The following is a 21,549-nucleotide window of genomic DNA, read 5'->3' as shown; positions in this document are numbered from 1 at the left end:
AAACCATGAGATCATGACCTGAGCCAAAATCAAGAGTCGAACGCTCAACCAGCTGAACCACTCAGGTGCCCCGNTTTTTTTTTTTTTAAGTTTATACATTTTGAGAGAGATTGGGGAGGGACAGACAGAGAGGGATAGAGAATCCCAAGCAGGTTCGGAGCTGTCAGCACAGAGCTTGAGGTGGGGCTCGAACTCACAAACCATGAGATCATGACCTGAGCCAAAATCGAGAGTCGAACGCTCAACCAGCTGAACCACTCAGGTGCCCCATGTCTCTCCCTTTAAATGTTTCATTTGTAGTTTAAAAAATTAGACTTATGCAGGATAGCATAGAGATTTCCCAAATTGATTATGAAGGAATCCATTCTTATGGATGCATCTTATGTACGGAGTTTTTCTCTAAGTTACAGGAAACAGTTAACTACCTTATATTATTGTCTCCAATTTCCAGTCAGTGTCTAGAGATGTGTCCTTAACCCTGCTTTCGATCTGTCTTTCAGGATAAAGGTAGCAGTAATGCTGACGCTGGCGAGCAAACTGAAGCGGGATGACGGTCTCAAAGGGTCCCGGACGTCAGCCACGGCCTCCGACTCCACTCGGAGGGTGTCTGTGAGAGACAGGCTGCTTGTGAAAGGTGATGTCATCCACGCGAGCTGTTTTCTATCCTGTAACAAAATGAAGTCTGACTGGAGGCTCTTCTGGGATATGGAGGGGCCTGCTGCTGAGTAGAAATACTTGTTTGAATACATTTAAAGATACGATTGCTTGTCACTCACAAGGACTTTGTACTGTGCGCACAGTATGGGCACGCTAACAACCAGAAAACGTGGCATGTGCCTCACACGCTCGGATCGTGCTGTGTAGGGGCTGCCGGGATGCTAGCGGAAGGATTACAGTGCTGGGAGTTGGCTGGCCCGGGACTGGTCCTGGTGCCGTCAGTGTCTGGCTGGCGTGCGTGTGGCAGGGGAGGACCTTCCTTTCTGGTGCTCAGTCACAAGAAGCCAGGGTCCCTCTCCAACACCTCAGCACCCGTTTCTGGTCTGTATAGGGAGGGAGTGGAGGTCAGTAATCTCTTAGCATCCTTCTGTACTTTATTCAAGTCACGGCCTGAGGAGAGCCTTGTACAAAATTAGATCTCGTCACAGAATTAATAACCGAGTGCCCTAGAACTCTTGTCTTTGGAGGAGGGTTTGTGTAATGTATATGAGCGTGTGTGTGTGTGTGTGTGTGTGTGTGTGTGAGAGAGAGAGAGAGAGAGAATATGCGTGTGTTTCTACGGAACTTTTGCATTCAGTCATTGAACAGACTTAGGCCTGTCAGGTGCAGAGGCAGTGTCCTCGGGTCATGAGACTACCACAGATGAAGAAGAAGTAGTTCCTGTCCTCAGGAGCTCAGAATTTGCAGCACTTTCTGCTTTCTGGCATGTGTTTACATTTCTTAAGTGTGGAGGAGCTAGGAAAAAAGCAGACTACACAGTTAGTTAGGACTGCCTGTTTTCCTGTTGCGGCAGGCAGACCCCGTGGGTTACTGGCATTCGTGTGTCCTGAAACGGACCTGGTGGCAGTAGAGCCGGTGTGTGTAAATGTGCTGTTTGTCCTCGGAAGCGAAGCCGTGCTGCGCTTGGGCAGGTGCAGGAGCAGGAAGGCACCAGGCTCAGGCGCCCCTCCTTGTTCCTCCCGCCCCCGCAGCTTGCCTTAGCCCAGGCCTATCCCGCCTGATGGGTGGTGGGCTGACGATGGAGTGAAAATCATTTTGTACACTTTGGTGGCACCCATGACATCAGATTGAATCCAGAATTGGTGATGGCACTGCGGGAGTCCGGGTGGGACCCGGGCCGCGCTCCTCAGCTGATGGGCCCGGTAGGCCTTGAAGCTCTTCCCCAGATGCTGGCTCCAGGGTCCCATCTGCAGAGGAAGCCAGGAGCCACGCGAGCCGAGGAAGGGGTTTGAGGTGTTGACGCTTTCCTTAGGTGGGGGTATTGTAGCGCCCGGGGGTTACAGTGAGGAAGGTCCAGATGTTTGCTGAGGAGGAGCGGGTGGGAAGAAGCTGGTGGGCTGTCCCAGGTGCCTCACCGTGTCCCTCGTTGTGGTTAATAGCAGCTTCTGTGCACTGGGTCCTTGGGGCCTGGCCCTCCATTGGACACTTTGGAAGGTAGTTCTCGTTTGGCTTTTGCTAGGCCTTGCCAGGTGAGTGGTTCATTTTGTAGCTAAAGAACTGAGACTCAAAGAGGCTAAGAAACTTGCCCAGATTACAACTGTGTTGTAGCAGGAGAGCCAGACCCACATTTTGGGGTGGGACAGGCTCTGGGGTAGCAGACCTGGCCAGCAAAATCTGAAGAAGCAGAAGTGCAAGTCCACTGAAAAGGGCATTCAGGGCAGTACAAGGGCTCCTGCGCCCTGTCCACCCTGCTCAGGGACTCACCTGCGAGCTCTCAGATGGCTCTGGGGCCCGATGCGGCCCGGGGTCAGGGGCCCACTGAGGCTTACAAAGCTAGACTCTGCTCTGGCTCCCAGTGTCTTTGACTGGGTTTACAGGGCCCTGTTAAGGTCCTTGATCTTGGGAGACTCATCAGAGAGATGCAGAACCACCTCATGAAGCCACCTGTTCCCATCCTCCCGGGGCGCCGGTGACGATCGGGTTTCTGGGCTGGTTGTGGTAGCGGGGCTCAGTAACACACCCCTCATGTGGCCTGCTCCCTCCTTCTGCCCCGGGGGCCATTGGACCAGGCTGAGCTGGCTGAGTGGAGAGCAGTTTGAGCTTGTGATGGAGGCTAGGTAGAGAGCAAGGTGGGGCCTGACCTGACATTGGGGGCTGTGAAAAACCAGTGCATAATAAAGGATGCCCTGATGGTCCATGGTCGCCTGGTCCACACCTACAGCGGTCCTCTGCTTGACTGGATGTGGCCGAGGTCTTCATTCTGGGGCTTTCTGACAGTGGAAGTGGTGTGTGGAGTCCAGGAGTTCGTAGCATTTGGGGGCACTTGGGATGATTATGGTGAAGCCTCTTGTAGGGGACGCCTGTTTGGAGACTTTGAGAGAAGTCGGGTGTCTGAGTTCAAAAAGATTGCTGTAGTCAGGACTGTCATCCTGGGCTATGACTCGGCTCATGTGAGAATGTTACTCATGACGATCATTAGGTTGCACAAAAGTGTACTGAGATTCAATGCCACCGGCTGGATTCCTGGGAGTGCGGAATCTGTCAGGAGAGTTAGGAACGGGTACCCCCAGGACTGACACCTGCGGAGGGAGAGGAAGGACGTGGGCTTACGCAGAGTAAGAAACCGAGCAATCAGCCTCTGCTTCGGCAGGTGTAGTTCGGAGCTGTACCCCATCAGACAAGATGGTCAGGTCTTCCTGCTCGTGTTGATCAGTTGTCTCGGGGCTGTCCTGAGAGGGGGGTGGCCTGGGGTCAGGGGGTCTGTGCAGCCCCTACAGTTCCTGGAGGGACTGAGAGCTGAAGGCCGTCTGCTGACAGCCATGTGTTGGGGCGGAGGGGAGCGGCAGTTTATCCTGTTGCCCTGAGGTTGGGATCTGGCTTGATGCAGACGGCTGTGGGGTTGAGCTGACGGACGGACAGAGCAGAGGTCGGCAGGCCAGTCGTGGCTGCACAGCTGTAGCTCCTGTTCCCTTTTCTTGCCTCTGGAAGGCTGGAGTCCATCTCCCTGGAAACACCAAAGCCTGCCTGGGAGCAGCTGGCCGGTGGGCTGGGGGGGGTGCTTCTCCTGTGCTGGCACCTTGGTTACACCACCTTTTCATCTGCACCCCGTGGGTAACTGTCAGGGACGTCCCCCAGGCCGGAACTGGGGTGACGCCTGTAACAGCAGCAGCAGTGGCCCCTGGAGGGTGCAGAACAATTGAGTATTTCTGGGCTGAGCCCGGGAGCTGTTGTCTGCCATGAATCCTAGGACCTGGGGACACTGTGGAGAGAGTGTCAGATCTGTGCAGGTCTGGGCCTAACTTGGGAGCCTTTACCAGTGTTTCTAGCCACAAGGCAGGTGGCACTAAATTCCTGGTGGACCTTTGTGGGGCCACTGTGCCCATCAGGTTCTAAGTCTGATGTGCTCCCCACCACCCAGAAAAGCCTAGTAGAGTCTTACTAGCAGAAGCTTGGCACCTTTTGTACAGTAGGGTCATATGTGTCTTTGTGTTCTTTCATTTCTTCACTCAACAAACATTTTAGTCCAGCCGTGTGCCAGCCTACTATTAGTGACCTGCAAGACCCCAGAAGGCTCCAGGAAGGAGCCAGCAGGAACCTTCACCTCTGCCAGTCCTTGTCAGATGTGGGGACTTGGACTGAGCTGAGGTCAGGGTCAGCTCTGGAATTAGGGGAACGAGAGAGAATGAACCTGTGTGCACCTTTATCCACATCAGCCCCTGCACCCCAGGTGGTTTCTGGTGGCCTGGGGCCGTGGTGGGTGGCTCTCCATGCTCCAGGCCTGGAGCAGAGAGGCCTAGCTGCCCACCTCCATGTGCTCCCCAGGGCCTAGGGTGCAGGTACCTCCTCGGGGTGCCACATGGGGCCGCAGGTGAGCTGTGTCCACCTAAGCAGTTTGGTCATGGGATGGGATAGATAGGAGGGGCCTGTCCGGTGCAGTTCCTGGAAGAGTGGGGGGAAGGAGAACCATTTATTGTTCTCTTTCTCCATGCCAGGCCCTGCTTGGGACTCTGGGGGCGGGCTCGAGGTTTGGCTCGCCGTGTTTACAAAGTACTCGGAGTACTTAGCACTACAGTATGTATTTGATGTTTATTTTTATTTGATGTGTATTTTTGAGGGGGGAGGGAAAAGAAGGGGCAGAGAGAGAGGGAGACACAGAATCTGAAGCAGCCCCAGGCTCTGAGTTCTCAGTGCAAGGCTCGAACCCCCAGACCATGGAGATCATTACCTGAGCCGAAGTCAGATGCTTAACCAACTGACCCACCCAGGCATGTCACTACTGTATGTATTTTGAAAACTGGAGCAGTGGCCCAGAAGGCGGAGTCCTGCCAACATGGAGCTAAGGCAGCTGGCCCCAAGGCTAACCTTTAAAAAATGCTTTGTTGAAAGGGTAAATACCATTGGAGCTGCCCAGGAAACTTGGTGGCCCCCTTGGGTGTGCCCAGTAGCCCAGTTGGGCGGGGAGGGTTGTGGAAGACAGACGAGGTTTCAAGTTGACCTTGTCCACTCCTGTTGAAAGTGGGGGTGGTATGAGGCCTTGGGCTCCATTCCCACTGATACCAGTCTCTGCTACAGCAGCTGTGCTGGTTTTCAGGGTGACAGCCTTGCTTGCTCTCAGTGTGAAGGGGACCGTGGGTGCTCTGCGCCCGCTCTCTGCAGTGTGCTGCTAGAGGGCCCTGGACTGAGCGGAGGGGCTGAGGTGAGGCTCCATGGGGTCCTCAGGCCTGGGTTCGAGCAGTGCTGTCTCTGGAGGAGCTGATGCCCTTAGTTCAAGTGTCTCCCAGACAAGGGCACGGTGCGTGGGTACTGAGAGTACAGAAGGGTGCTCAACACATAAAGATAGGCGGGAAGCTAAGAGAAAGTTCTAGCCAAAGAAATCTTTGGCGCTCGCCAAGCGCCTGGTGTCTCTTCTTATGAGGGCACTAATGCCATCGTGAAGGCCCCACCCTCATGACACCACTTAGTTCTCATCACCTCCCAAAGCCCCCACCTCCTAATGCCATCACATGTAGGGACAGGGTTAGGGCTTCAACATAGGAACTTGGGGGGACACACTTTCCCAGCACCTTAGGAGCATGTTGGTCCCTAACTATATGAGGACAAGGGCTCCTCTCATCTCAGGACAGGCACACAGGAGCACTGCCGGCTGCTGGCCAGGGTGCTTATTTGTTAAGCATTTCCTGAGCGGCCTGTGTGTGTGCCGAGCCCAGGACCAAGTAGTGGGGTTGCAGGGCTGGGTCACACTGCACAGCCCCTGCCGGGAAGAATGCGCAGACCTGAGTGGCCGGCAGCATGGAAACAGCAAGAGCACTGTACTCTGAGCAGCCTGGCAGAAAGGGGTGAGTATGTGCCATGTGAGGGCCACTGTGGTCATCAGGTGGATTTGTAATCTGAAAATTTCAGCCCAGTCATGCTTCAAGTGGGCCTGTGGTTTGCTTTTTAGTTAGAAAGGAAGAGTCTTAAGTTTAAGAGGGAAGTTGTGCAGCCCTGGAATTGTGCAAGATGAAAGGCAAGGCCGGTGGGGTAGAGGTGCTAGCGTCTTGGAGCAGGCGAGACTTTGGCAGATTAAAAATATCTGAATTTCTCGCTATTTTACAGTGAGCAGTAGTGTCCTGCAGGCAGTGAGGTCATGAGGGAGGGGCTGTTGCTTTGCTAAGAGGCTTCTCAAGCATGTAAAGCAATTCTCTGGTTTCTTTGGCCATAGGCTTCATGTACGTAGATTTTAAGGCATAACTACTGACGTTAATACATTCTTACTTGTCATCATTTGAAGTGTAGAGGAACTGTGTCCTTTGGGGCAGCTCCATGGGAGCGTGTGGCTTATTTTATCCTCCGCACTAGGCTGAGCGAAAATGCTGAGCATCTTTATTGAAATTGTTTTGCTCCCAAGATGGTGCTCCCTGCCTGCTCTTGGACCAAAACCCTGCAGCGGCCCTGACTGTGGTGGGGCTCTCCCAGCCCTTGTCCGCTTTCCGAGACTGAGTGACACTGACCCTGGAAATGCAAGCACAGCACTCATCTTTGGAGCTGAAATTCTAGACTACAGCGTGAAGTTATCAAGTCGGTCTATGTAAATATGTGTGCAAATATTTGAGCACGGTCAAGTGGCCTGTGGCGGTGTCACGTACCTGGGGAGAGTAAAACCTTCAGAGGCCTGGGCCCCACGTAGAACCCGCCGTGTAACGGGTCTGCATGGGGCTAGGAGCCGTAAGAGCCCAGCGGGTTCTAGTTGTGGCGAGAAATGCACAGCTCCAGGTTTTGACTAGAAATGATTGAATCACACACTTAGAATAGGTTTGTTTTCTTGCAAATTGTGCCTCAGCAAAGCGGTTGTTTGATACGTGGGGAAAAGAGCAGAAAACTCCCCAGGTGGCTGCTGTGCAGCCAGGCCAGGGGATCCCTGCCCTACAGTGAAGTGTCCTGTGGACACAGGCCTCTGGCCCCATCTCGGTGGGGCAGGGGTCTGCCTCTGTGACTCGGTCACCACTGTGCTCCTAGTCAGTGCCTTGCTGTCCTCCTGTGTCCTGACCCTGCCCCTCCCCAACCCTTGGCACCAGCTGGCCTTCTTAGACATTTTGCTTCTGTTGTGTGGCCCCCGCCCCCCCAGATTCTCTGGGCACACTGGACTGCCAGAGTTTCACACCTAGGTGGGGCAGGCTTGCCGGGGAAAGCCAGGTCTGGCGTCAGTCTCTCAAAACAAGGGCCCTCAAGGACAGTTTCTTGTAAGTTCTTACCAATAAGCTATGTGTGAGCAGGAGAGCAGTGGCGGGGGGGGCGAGAGGGGAGAGAGAGAGAGAGAGAGAGAGAGAGAGAGAGAGAGAGAGAGAACGAACCCTAAGCAGGCTCCACACTCCCAAACAGGAGCTCGATCTCACAAACAGTAAGATAATGACCTGAGCTGAAATCCAGGAGTTGGATGCTTAACACCCTTAATTGACTGAGCCATCCAGGTGCCCCCAGGTAACATTTATTTTAAAGTGATTAATATGAATGGCTCGTTTGTTAAAATGTATGCTTTTTTGATAAAACAAATGTCCTGTGTGAGCTTCCAGAGAGGAGTGTGGCTCTGGGGGGTCCTCAGAGGACCTGGTATTGCTGTCCTCGGAGCAGGTAGCACTGTGGCCTCAGCCTGCCTTTGCCTCCTGCAGTTTTCTTTGGCGAGTGCCCTGTCCCCAGGACAGTGAGAACGGGCCATTCAGAAAGACGAAACCCAAGTTCACTGGTCATTAGAAGAAAACGATAGTGAACATTCATAGGGTGTAAATGCACTTCACGACACAATTTGTTCCTTTTCTCATGACAGCAAGAGGATAATTAACTGGCGCTCCTGTCTCCATGCCCAGCTCCATGGAAGACATTTGCCCCTTGTCTCAGGAGTGAGAGCACTCTCCCCGGCTAGGACATGGGCAGAACACTGGAGAACGACGGGAGCACCTTTCACTCCCTAGCTCTGCTCTCCTCTGCCCCACTGTGCTTTTCTGAATGCGCGTTGCAGATCCTGTGTCCAGAGCAGACACATTTAGTGGGCCAGCTGTCCCCGGATTCTCTCTTTTTTTTTTTTTAATTTTTTAAAATGTTTTATTTATTTATTTTTAAATATTTTTTATTCTAGGAGAGAGAGAGAGACAGCGTGAGCAGGGGAGGGTCAGAGAGAGAGGGAGATACAGACTCTGAAATTGGCCCCAGGCTCTGAGCTGGCAGTCAGCACAGAGCCCGATGCAGGGTCCGAACCCATGAACCGCGAGATCATGACCTAAGCAAAAGTCGGACGCTTAACCGACTAAGCCACCCAGGCGCCCCGTTTTATTTATTTCTGAGAGAGAGAGAGAGTGAGATACAGAATCTGAAGCAGGCTCTAGACTCCGAGCTGTCAGCACAGAGCCCAATGCGGGGCTCGAACCCACGAACCGCGAGATCATGACCTGAGCCAAAGTCGGACGCTTCACCGACTGAGCCACCCAGACGCCCCATGTTCACGGCTTCTCAAATAGTGGATATTAACAGCCCGTGAATCTCCAGCGTCCGGCCTCAGAATGGAGATCGGCCCATCTTCCCACTGACGCGCTCGGTGTTCAGCTTCCCAGCCTCATGGCATCGGCTGTCCCTTGCGCTGCCCACCCTTCCGCACTTCACATGAAGGAATCCCCTACCCACTGCTTCTGTATTTTGACCCCCCATTTACTTCTTAGTTTTTTGGAATCTGGTTTCCATCTTGCCACCTGGCTTCCTGCTGTTTCGAATGCCCTCAACAGGGTCTGATCCACATCCAGATCTGGTGCCTCATTTCCCTGCGATCAGTCTCTTTCTTGAATCACTTACGTTCCCCACGTGTCTCCTACTTTTCCGCCTGTTTGTCACGGTGACTTTGCTCTCTGCTGAGCTTCGTTCTTCCTGCCAGCCTTCCTGGTCAGTCTCATGACGTCCAGGTGGTCTCCTTGGCCCTGGCTGTGCGCCCAGATTTCAGCTTCCTCCCCCCTCAGCCCCCGGTGCCATCTGGGATCCCCCAGCCCCACACAGCTGGCAGACCCTTGCGTCCTCTGTGCCCTCAGGCTCTCGACTGTCTCTCTGCTAGGCCCTGGCCACCTTGTGTCATAGGTCACTGGACCTCCTCTTTGCTCTTTCTAAAGTTGTCCTCTTGCGGAAAGTTTGGAAACTTTTGTGCAGAAATGACCCTCTGCAGATTCAAGTCTAGAACTCTGGGCCACGCACGCGGGGCCCTCCTCGTTTCTCCTCGCTCTGTCGTACCCATTGCTCTGGGTGTGCTGCGTGCCTTCTGCTGCCTGTACTTATCTGTGCTCTTGCACATCACTAACTTACCTTCTTGGCATAACTTTTCTCTCCCTCTTCTCCTGGACTTAATTCTACGTATTCTTTAAAGCCTGGCACATAGACCTCCTACCTCTGTTCTCCACAGCGGGTGGGGATCTCTGTGCTCCCAGGACCCCAGAGCAGGTTCTGCTATGTCTGAGGCACCGATGCCTTGCCTGCCTACATATTTCCGGGTGTCCCCAGAGCGCTCTTAGTAGTAGCAGTGGGGGATCTGCGGCTTTGTCCTGACAGAGGGGCGCTGGGCTTAACTGCTGACTGAGTGGCTGACAGATGGGGCAGGACTGCAGCTCTGAGCCCCACTCTCTGGGCAGTCGCAGATGTTAACAGATGGTGGGCCGGGAGCCCAGTCGTGGGGCCCTGGCAGGAGGCAGAGCTTCCAGGGGGAAGGTCCAGCACACACGGGCCCAGCCCGCCTGGGGAGACAGGTCTGAAGGAGCCCGAAGAGACACAAGGTGCGTATATAAATCACATCCCAAGGGCAGTAGCTCCGCTGTGTGGGGAACAAGACTTTCAAAACCACTTTAGTGACCATTTACCTATGGGGGATTTCTGTGTGAATTTTAAATTATTTTCATTCATACCAAGTATGTTTTCAAGGGCCCGTGACCATATCTGGCGGCATCCCGCAAGGCCCTTTGTGTATTTGAAAGTGGTTGCACGGCTTGTAGTCTTAACAGTAGACCAAGTGTAGATTTCCATTACTCAGTCCGTTTTGTTACACAGCATCCTGGAAGAAGTTGCCAGTTTAGAATAGGGATTTTATGTGCAGAGTTGATGGGTATTAACGATGGTCTCTTTGTTTCCACAGAGGTTGCCGAGCTTGAAGCTAATTTACCCTGTAAGTATAGCGTCCACACTCAGACCGTAAGTGCTGCAGGGTAACTGCACAGAGAAGCTTTTTATGTTGTAATGACCTTGCATGGCCCAAAGCCTGGTTTTCATGTGTGTTAGGAGTGAGTTATAATTTTGTGCAAACAGGTAGGATTTTTCCAGGCTCTGGTTAAGAATGAGGTACTTACCGTCCTTCTGAAGGTAGCACAGTGGTGCCTCCTCTCTCCTTCCTATGGCAGGTGACTGGTTCAGTTTTGCATCTCTTCCACAGCGTTCTGTCCCACGTCATCTTTTTTAGAGACTGCACGTGCATGAGCTAAGGAGGGGGAGAGAAAGGGAGAGAGAGAGAGAGAGAGACAGACAGACACGGGGCTCCATCTCACAAACCATGAGACCATGCATGACCTGAGCCAAAATCAAGAATTAATGTTCAACTGATTGAGCTACCCAGGCATCCCTGTCCCACGTCCTCTTTAAGTGAAAAGATACAAATCAGTGACAGTCTTATTTTTGTGAGTGACAGTCCCACCTTTTTAGTCTACAAAGTGCTTACTTGTAATTTATCTTCGTGATGAGCTGGGATGGCCACACTGCCCTGATGTCACCAGCTGTCCTCACCGTGCTCAGTCCTTCCGGCCTGGGCACAAGGACCGACAGTGTGGTCCTCACCTGTGAGCAGGCCCACTCACCAGGCAGCTCATTTGTGTGATGTGTCAATAATGTGGGTTTTTTTCCTCTCCTTCCCAAACTTAACTAATTTTTATAAGACCACTAAAGCCTGAAAGCTTTGACTATTTTACTTTCGTTTTTTAATTAGGACTTTTTGTCATCATACTTGGTTAAAAACAGTTCAGGGGTTGAGGATGTTTGTCAGTGTAGGTGAAATACTTTATACGTCGGTGTCCTGGTCTGCCTCCTGGTCAGTCTCCAAGTTCTAGAGAACTGGGTGTCTGGCCCACCTGACACAGGTCAGAGAGGGTCTGCTCCCGCCGCCATCTAAAGGTAGAAGTATGGTAGTGGGTGTGCCCTTAAGTGGCCACAGAACCATTTGTAAGGGTAAGTACACACAGTTTCTTGAAAACTTATTTTTAATGTATGGTATTTACATATGGGTGTGGTGGGTTGTAATATAAAATAGGCTTCTTAGTGTGGGTCTCAGTCAAAAAAGTCTTAAAAATACCTGAATTGCTTGACCTTAAAGTTTTCTTCTAGTGAGAACTGGAAGGAAGTGTCTTGGGATTCTCTTAAAGGGCTTATGTATGTACACATGCATATGTTGCATCAAAGACACGTGGTTCATTTTGTCCTTAAATAAGACTGACGGAGATTACTGGGCTTTAGCCCATAGAAGAGGATAGCTTTAGCTTTATCTAACCTCTTGGTTTAAAAACAAACTGGTTTGTCAGTAGAGCATGTGACTCTTGAGCTCAGGGTCCTGTGTTCAAACCCCATGTTGGGCGTGGAGCTTACTTTAAGAAAAAAAAAAAGGTATGAAAACAAACTGTGTAGTCGGGTTTCAAGCCAGGATTTTAATTCTTACCTTAGGTTTGAAAAAGGTAGCTTGCTAGCCTTGATGGCCCAGGTTCAGATAAAAACAAAAAACAAACTACATGCTCTCTGCCCCTTTTCGCACTTTCTCCCTACCCTCTGCCCTGTCAGAGTCGGGTTAAGTTAGTTGATACAAGTAAGCCATGCTTTCCAAAAGCACACAACTCATCACAGATCCACCAAACAAAGATCCACCAAAGAATAAATCCTTAGCATCTCTCTAAAGTGCTAATGAAGGAAAAGAAAAGACCCTGCCACATGGGAGTGATGCTTCCGTACTCCTCGAGAACCAGTTTGGAGCTCCAGGCAGGCAAGAAGCACAAAATCCCTCTCAGATAGACGGAAGGATGGCTGTGCCAGCCCGTGCCGGCAGGCAGAGGAAAGGCCAGAGTGGCAGTTTTCATACAGCCCTTGCATTAACTAAAACAAACCAGACTTTTCACTTTTTGTGGTGGTAGTTAGGCTTTTTTGAGTTTTAAAATGTTTGGTTCTTTTTAGTAGTTTTATTGTTTTTTTAATCTACCTTGGTAACTTATTAATGGTGGGCCAGTTTGTTCTAGAAGGATGGATTCCTACATATATACCTTTATTAAAACGAATGAGAATGCTAAGTATTAAAAACGAATGATGCCAACTTCAGCTGATGAGTGAATGTTTTCAAAGCCCTTGTCGTATGTTTTTGTTACATATATCTCACTGGAAAGATAGCATTTATCATTTCAAGTTAAGATTAGGAAGAATGGGGAGCCTGGGTAGCTCAGTCGGTTAAACGTCCGACTTCAGCTCAAGTCATGATCTCACGGTTCGTGGGTTCGAGCCTCGCATCGGGCTCTGTGCCAACAACTCAGAACCTGGAGCTGCTTCAGATTCTTTGTCTGCCTCTCAATCTGCCCCTCCCTGTCTCACACTATGTCTCTCTCTCTCTCTCTCTCTCTCCCTCCCTCCCTCCCTCAAAAATGAATAAACATTTAAAAATTTTTAAGAAGAAAGATTAGGAAGGATGAAACACATTCCCGTTATTCCATGTGTAGTTCACACATGTGGTTTGGGCAAAAGTCTCGAACTACAAGGCTCCCAGCTTGTTTATAAAATAAGGAGTGTGACTGTGTAATCTCTAAGATCCCTTCTTGCTCTTCTAGACTAAGTTGCCTTTCACTGTGTGGTGATTTTCCCAGGGACTGAAGGAAGAACCCCTACTAACGGTTTTGTGTGGTTTTCACGCATCGCACCATCCTGTTTCTGAAGTCATGGGATGAGGTGTGGTGAAAGGAGAAGGAAGAGCCATGAACTAGTCTTTAATTTGGGAACTAAACCTTCTGTTGATAACCTGTGTGATTCCGGGCTGGTTGCCAGACCTCTCTGGACCTTTGTGTCATGCTTGAGGACCTTGGACTAGATGATCTCTAAGGGCCACTTCCAAGTCTAAGTTTGAAATCATCCTATTTTCGATGGAATTTCATACCATTATAAAAGCAGGCAAATGTTTGCAGTGGGACTTGTAAGAAATACACTCAGTAGGTGATCCAGGGAGTTTAGTGTAGGATCTTCTGAGTTTATCAAGTATGGACAATTTCTCCCTATGTTCCTTCCCGATATAGCGGGTATTTATTCCTGTGTGCTTACTGTTCTTCTCTACCCTTTGTTTGAAGGAAGCAGACGTAGGATGTAGCCAGCTTCCATCTGACCGCTAGCCACTACCTCTCCTGGTGGGAACTCCTTGTCCTGGTTCACCAGACCCCTTCCGGGGTGGTGCAGTGGGCATAGGGCGCTGCCGTCTGAGCAGAGCTAGCTGGGATGTGAGAACTGTTTTTTGTTGTTGTTGTTGTTTTAATGCCAGGTAAACTCTGGGTGCTAGCTAATTTAATGGGCACCTTTTTGTTGTTGTTATTAACTGTTTTTTTTTTAAATGTTTATTTATTTTTGAGAGAGAGACAGATAGAACGTGAGTGGAGACAGAGAGGGGGGCACAGAATCCGAAGCAGACTCCAGGCTCAGAGCAGTCGGCACAGAGCTTGATGTGGGGCTTGAACTCATGAACTGCAAGATAATGACTTGAGCCAAAGTCTGATGCTTAACTGACTGAGCCACCCAGGCGTCCCTCATGGACACCTTTTAAGTTTCGATTTACCGTGGTGGGCCTGAATAAGTGTGGTGGTGGGCGAACAGCCCATAAAGCCTGCGTTTTCCTGGTTTCACCAGTTTAGTTAGCCTTACCCACATTTATTAATCTTGAGGTGTGGTTTTCTCTTTTCAGAAAAGTAGCATTATTCTCAAAGTTAATGGAAAGATCTCAGAGTTAGTGATCGTTAGAAGGTTGAAAGCAACCATCTCACTTTGGAATGAAGGAGTGCAGGGCTGTAAGGAGGCAGACACAGGGCAAAGCCACCGGGTTGCAGTGTTAGCACAGCTGGTGTCACAGCAAGAGCGAGGAGGGGTCGACAGCCTCCTCCAGCACCTTAAATTCCACGTGTGTTTCAAGGTTAGCCTCCGCCTAGGGGCTGCTGCTGGCTGTCAGACCTTCCTGACGTGCTGTTTCTTTTGCAGGTACGTGTAAGGTGCATTTTCCTGATCCAAACAAGCTCCACTGCTTTCAGCTAACGGTAACCCCAGGTAATGTGCTTACATACTCTAGTGTTACAGTGATTTTTGAGACAGCAAAGTTTCAAAACTGCCCAGGTTTGTAATATTTGGCTTGATTTGTCCTCTAACTTTTTGAAAGTCAAGACAGTAATGGCTTGATGCCACACAAAGAGAAGATACGTGCTTTGTAGTCAAATAAAGCAGGATACAGGCAATCTGGGGCACTCCGTGTGTACTCCAGAAGCAAAGTACAGACTGACGGCCGGGGTACAGGCCACAGAGGCTCCTGGTGTGCTGTGAAGACCGTGAGCTTTGAAATCCTAATTGGCGCTGCTGTTTCGTGGCAGTGTGACCGTGGGTCAGTTGCTTAATCACCTCTTTGCCCCAGCCTGCCCAGCTAGAAAGTGAGCAGCAAGTAGCACCTATCTCATGGGGCAGTTATGAGGATTAAATAGATAGCGTGTGCGAAGCGTTCCAGCCCCAGGTCTGGCTCAGGGAAGTGAGCAGATTACCAGCTGTCCGTGTGAGGGCTGATAAGAGTCTAAACTCCAGGTGCTACAGGATGGTAATGTACTCCTCCTCAGTCGGACTGGGCAGTAAGAAGGAGGACTCGTGTGTTTTCTTGTTGCGGTGCGGCTCTAAGCATTGCACAGCCCGCCAACGTTCACGTCGGGCAGCCGGGGCCATGCTGTGACCAGCCGGTGCTGCTGTGCGTTGGGCGGGGGAAGGGAGCGTTGTGGAAATGGAGGGTGTTATTTTATTTAGGGGATGGAAAGGGAGTGAGAAACTGAGAATAATGAGTCACTCACCAATTAGAAAGTGGAAGAGAATACAGAATTTCAGTAGGCGATAATGACCCTACAAATGAGACCTGGCAATTATCTCCCTGCAGGTAGGATGGGTTATTTTCTGTGGAAGATGTTTTATAATAACTGGAGAAATCTCATTTTCAGAATGTGCTTGACAACTTAAAATTTTGTTTAATCCCTTTGGTGGCTCTACGAACATTGCTGAACATGTATGTAAACTTCTGGTACTGTTTCCACTCACTAAGCACCAGGGGCAGTACCCGGGCACAGGCTCCACACGCCCGACATCGAGAGAGAGCGAAGCTCAGGACTTCAGGAAATGATGACAATTAGAACCCCCTCTGGCCACCTTCATAAAGCAGACTACACACTGTGCTGTGTTGAGCAAGGGTTGTTTACTCACGGTCACTATTCCGAATGTCAGTGACTGTCATCGTTGTTAAGTGATGCAGAGTATTTTCAGAAATTGTTGTGGGGATGAAGATGGGTTCTCTGTACTCAGTGGTCTCGGACCGTGTGTTTGTTGTAAAGACGCTTTCTTCCCTCTGCCTCTCTCGGGCATTCCCAGTGGCTGGTGCTCTGGGCATCACCGGGGCGTGGCCTCTGTGGTCCCTCCCGGCCGCTCAGAGACCTCTGTTGACTTTGTCCGGCTTGTTACCATCTGACATGAGTGGGTCTGGGTCAGGTCCAGCCTCTGAATAAGAGTTTCTCTTTTTTTCTTTGTCTTTTTTTAACTGCATCTTTAACGGCATCACATGGATGTTATGATTATTGAGATTATGTACACGACACCATCTTTTATATTCTTAACTGTTCTTGAAAGTAGAGCACAGTTACAGTTGTTACAGTTTGGTATTCAGTCTTCCATCAGATTGACGAGTAACTTGTGTTCTGGGGCCTGTGACTCCTTACGTTTGCAATAAGTGTACATCCGGGACACAGCTGTCACACTGAGCTGTCTGCTCAGCGGGCCCTCCAGACGCTGTCTGCCTGCCCTTGTTCTGTGATGTGAGTGAGTCCGAAAGCTGCTGTGCTTCCTGCCCTTTGTTACGAAGAGAAACATGCAGAGATCTAACCGTGTATGAAGCACATGGTCTTGAACCTGGCTCATTGGCAGCCAGTAGCCTGACAGCGCAGTAAGGGGGAGGGGAACTGCACCTGCATCTGAAGCTCCAGGCTCTTTTTTATCTGCTCCTGGCGAGGAAGTCCCTGCTCTTACATGCTAACATTTTCGTAGCTTTGTTTTTAGAACGTCCCGCATTCTTGGGTAATTGTACTCTTCAGAGGAGACGTGGGAATGTATTTTGGTCATAGAGGAGAACTGAATTTAAGGGGGAGAAAGGTCTCCGTCACCTCACAGAATAAGAAAAACTACTAGTAAGCAAAGTGAGACGGGACAAAGCGGACACTAGAGACTTGCTGAAACGCCCCCGGCGGCCTCTGTGAGGTTGGAGGCACAGTCTGAAAACCTGGGCCCGGTTGTAGTTGCCCCGCTGCCTTGCAGGGTCCCCTCAGCCTGCCTGCCCCGCTGTGACGTGGCACTTCTAGGCAGGGGGGAGCAGGGACTTAAATAACAATTTTTTTAGTTTTTACTTTTTTTTTAAGTTTATTTATTTTGAGAGAGAGAGAGTTTGGGAGGGACAGAGAGAGAGAGAGAGAGAACCCCAAGCAGGCTTCACTGTCAGCACAGAGCCCAGTGTGGGGCTCAAAGTCACCAACTGTGTGAGATCGTAACCTGGGCCAAAACCAAGAGTTGGACACTTAACCGACTGAACCAGCCAGGCGCCCCAGTTTTTACTTTTTAAATAAATTTTACTGAGGTATAAAATTACAAACAATAAAATGTACTAGTTTGGACTGTTTAGTGTAATAAGTTTTGAAAAGATGTATATAGCTGTGTAACTACCGGCCTAGTAAAGATACTTCCAGCATTTCCAAAATCCTCTTCTGCCTTTGCAGTCAATCCTTGCCCCTGGCTACCCACACAAAATTCCTTTCTGGTTTCTGTTACCATAAATGACTTTTGTCAGTTCTTGAATTTCATATAAATAGAATTTTATATGTGTACTCAACTTTTTAAGAATTTTCTGAAGGAGTTGTACTATATACTGACCAGCAATGACTGAGAAGTTCTGTATACTTATCAGTATTTGGGTATGAATAGTATCTCGCTGTGCTTTTAATTTGCAGTTCCCCAGTGCTGGGAGTTTGATTGAGGTGATGTTGATTTCATAGATCAGTTTTGCAAGAAATGACATCATAACAGTATTGAGTCTTCCAATGCATGAGCATAGTCCATATAAATCTGCTTTGCTTTCTCTCAGTAGTATTTGGTAATTTCCAGTGTATAAGGGTTGTAAATACTTTGCTAAATATAATACCAAGTATTTCATGTTTTTTTGAGATGTTGTAAATGGAATTTTTTAAATTTCCATTTTACTTGTTACTAGTTATATGAAAATACAGATGATTTTTTAACATATTGATCCTGTGTCCTGTTATCTTGCTAAATTCACTGATTGAATTCCAGTAGCTTCTTAATATATTCTTAGGATTTTTACATCCATGATCATTGCATCTATGAGAAAGACATTTTTACTCCTTTTTTTACGAGTATGTATGGCCTCAATTTCTTTTTCTTACTGCACTTACTGTAACCTCCAGTACAGTGTTGAAAGAGGTAGTGACAGCATATGTCTTCGCCTTGTTCTGGATCCTAGGGGAAAGTGCTCCTTATTCATTGAATATAAAGTTAATCTGTAGGGTTTTGTTTTTTTTTAAATGTCCTTTATCATGTTGAAGAGTTCCTTTTTTTCCTGTCTGTTGAGAGTTTTTATCATGTATGTTGAATTCTTTCTAATGCTTTTTCTGCATCAATTGAGATGATCATATGATTTTTTCCTTTATTTTGTAAATATGGTAAATTCCACTTAATGATTTTTTAATGTTAAACTAACCTTATATTCCTGTGATAAACCTCACTTGGTCGTGGTACATTATCTGTTGGTTGTTTGTTTTTTACATTGCTGGATTAAATTTGTAAATATTTTGATAAAGAATTTTATGTCAATATTCATGAGGAATGTTGGTTTGTGTTTTTCTTTCGTGATCTTTTTGGTCTGGGTTTGGCATCAGCAATGCTAGCCTAGTAAAATAAATGGAAGAAGTGTTCCATCTTGTTTTCTGAGAATTTGCATAGGATTGGTATTATTTATTCCTTAAATATTTGACAGAATTCACCATTTAAGTAGTCTGGACCTAGAGTTTTCTTTCTGGAAAGTTTTTACTTCTGAATTAATATAGACACAGTTATTCATCTAATCTTAAGTCAGCTTTGGTAATTTTTTCTTCCAAGGAATTTGTCTGTTTCACCTAAATTGTAGAATTATTGATCTAAAAGTTGTTCAGAATATTCTCTTATTCTACTATTGTATGTAAGATCTGTACTGATGTCCCTGCTTTCATTCCTGATACTGGTAATTTCGGTTTTTTTTTTTTCTTGATCATATTAGTTTGAGGTTTATCCAGTTGGTCTTTGCAAATAACTCGTTTTTGTTTTTCTCAGTTGTTTGTCCATTTCATTGATTTCTCCTCTTTATTATTTCCTTCCTTTTATAGTGAGTTTAATTTGCTTTTTTTTTCTGCCTTCTTAAGGTAGAAACTTGGATCATTTATTAAAAAAACTTTTTAAAGAACTGTTGGTTGAGGTGTAAGTTACATTCTTAGCATAATACTTTTGAGTTTCAGCCATGTTGTTGGATTAATCAATATTGTCTCTGTTTTTGATGAGTTGTATTCTGCCCTGTGAGTGTATACCAGTTTATCTGTTTACCCATTGATAAACCTACATGTTGTTTCCATGTTGGAGCCTTTATGCATGAAGCTGCTGTGAACCCTTCGCATGCAGGTGTTTGTTTGCCAGCATGGTTTTGCTTCTCCTGGCAGTGGAATTGATAAGAGTACATTTACTTATGAGACACTGCTATCCTGTTTTCCAAAGTGTAAGGACTATTTTGCAGCCCTGCTAGCAGCGAAAGAGAATTCTAGTTCCCTCACGTTCTTGCCGACAGCTTGTCAGTCTTTTCAGTTTCAGCCATGTTGGCAGATATACATCTCGTTGTGACCTTTATTTGCATTTCTGTAATGACTCATGGTGTTGAGCATCTCTTCCTGTGCCTGTTTGCTATTTGTGTACCTTCTTTGTTGAAATGTCTACTCAGATATTTTTCTCATTTATAAATTGGGTTGCTTGTCCTATTATTACCGAGTTGTAAGGTTTCTATAATTGGTTATAAGTTCTTTATTAGATATGGGGGGTTTAACAGTTAATAACACCTTTTTATATTAGTGTTACATATGTAAAAATTCTGATTAGGGAATTCTATAGCTGCACTGTAAATCTTGTGCATTAATGTATATGTTCACCTAAATCTGTTTCTAAATGTATTAATTGTTAGATTCGTGTTTACTTAATTTGAACATTAAACTTCTAAAAACTCCTTAAATGGTACATGACAGTAAAGTGTAGCTCATGTTAAGTCATAAAATTTTAATTGATTCATCTATTATCCATATTAATGTTTAGTTAGTGGTGCACTCTTAGCTTTGTTTCAGAGCTTTGGATTTACAGAAAGGAAAGTTTCTAAATGTGAAATAAAGTAAGATCCCAATTTCTGAATAAAGAAGTATGGTTGGTGAGCCTGAAACACAGGTTTGTTTCCACTCATCAACATTTTGGAACATTTAATCATGGAGATTTAAAAAGATGGATGTGGAGCACAGCACTGATGCAAGCCTTGGGTTTGACCTGCCCTGCAGCCTTACAGAACTGTAGGTGGTGGTCACGACGGCTACTGTGTCAGGGTTTCAGACCCAGAACTCTTGCTGGTTCTTTCTAGATTGATTTTTAATTTTAATATGGAGATAACCATTATGAGTGGATAAATTTGAAGAGGAACAGACTTTTTTCCTAGTGAAGTCTTTTCTTTCCAATGACCCTAGAAATTCTCTTTATATGTAATACACGTGTGATGTGAACTCTTAGCACTATTAGTTTCCTGCCCTGGCATCAGCTAACCTTTGTTAGGAAAACATGCACTGCTCTTTTCCTGGCTCCTTCCAAGAGCTCTGTGGACATGATGCTGCTTTGCTTACCTTCACATTGAGTAAGTGACTTGTCTGGCTCTTTGCCTATCCCACTCTCCTTACACAGCTTATGCCCCCTGCCTCTCACATAAGTCCGAGGCACATTTCTTTCCTGGGAGGCTCAGGTTTCCTGGGGTGAAAAGCTGTTGAGATGTTGAGCTTTTTGGCATTGTAAAAATTGCCAGCACTCTTGGTTTCCTGACCCACCTGTTAGTGCCTTTTATGTGGCTTAGGCTTTTTCTTTATCTTATTCAGAAATGTTTAGTGAGATCTAATTGACAGACTGTTCACTATCCTGGGGTGTTCTCTGCTTTTGACAAACAGTGTGTAACCATCAGTACAATCAAGATACAGAACGTTTCCATCAGCTCAGAAAGGTCCCCCAGCCTCTGGCGGTCATTGTCCTTGTCGTTGTGCCTTTTCCAGAATGCCACGTAAATGGACCAAAACAGTATGTAGCGTTTTGTCCTTGACTTCTTTCACTTAGCACAGTACTTTCGAGATTCATCTCTGGTTGGGTGTATTAATCATATCCATTGGCCGTCACTGAACTTGAAGCTGGGGGAAGAGCCACCAGAAAGGAACGCAGCCCTGCTTGTTCTGATTGTAGCCCCACACCACCTGTTTTGGGCTTCTGATCTACAGAAGAGTAAATTTGTGTTGTTTAAGCCATCAAGCTGTGGTGATGAATTCTAACAACACAAACCAGTACAAATAGCTGTGCTTTCTGTGTCCTAGAGATCTAAGAAATACAAAGATCTCCTTTTTTTTTTCAAGCAGGTTTTAGTTTTACGTTCCACAGTTTGGTCTGTGACTGATTTTTATGTGGGGCAAAAGAAGGATCTGGTTTTCCCTCCCTCGCAGTCCCCCCAGAGTGAAGGGGGAAGTGCTCCCTTCTGTTTCCTGGAACGTGGATGAAGAGTTAGTATCAGTTCTGTACTCAGTGGTAGAATTCACCAGGGAAGCCACCTAGCTCTGGAATGTTGTGTTTTGTTTTTGTGATAACATTTTAAGTATGAAAGCATTTTCTCTAGTAGAGAGAGGGCTATTTTGGTTATCCATTCTGGAGTGAGCTTTGGTCATTTGTGTCTTTCTTAAGGTCATCTACGTTTTCAAGTTTAGTGATATAATGTTGTTCTTAATAACTTGTCTT

The 21,549-nt window shown here is 47.5% G+C and overlaps 1 protein-coding gene across 3 annotated transcripts in view; it reads left to right on the top strand.

Annotated features, from left to right (window-relative positions):
* The first annotated feature begins 503 nt into the window (after positions 1-503).
* UBE2F (ubiquitin conjugating enzyme E2 F (putative)) overlaps positions 504-21,549 on the top strand; it is a 48,666-nt gene continuing 27,620 nt past the window's right edge. For all 3 annotated transcript variants that reach the window (XR_013333546.1, XM_077757498.1, XM_077757511.1), the window contains exons 1-3: positions 504-634; positions 10,292-10,321; positions 14,407-14,472. Coding sequence is in view for 2 of the 3 variants with exons in the window: in XM_077757498.1 (XP_077613624.1) it covers positions 517-634; positions 10,292-10,321; positions 14,407-14,472 (214 nt within the window). In the remaining variant the exon portion in view is untranslated. The remainder of the gene's footprint in view (positions 635-10,291; positions 10,322-14,406; positions 14,473-21,549) is intronic.

The sequence above is a fragment of the Crocuta crocuta genome, unplaced genomic scaffold (assembly GCF_008692635.1).
Source record: "Crocuta crocuta isolate KB4526 unplaced genomic scaffold, BGI_CrCroc_1.0 scaffold290, whole genome shotgun sequence".
Lineage (NCBI taxonomy): Eukaryota > Metazoa > Chordata > Mammalia > Carnivora > Hyaenidae > Crocuta > Crocuta crocuta.
This window is presented reverse-complemented; position numbering and strand designations above follow the sequence as displayed.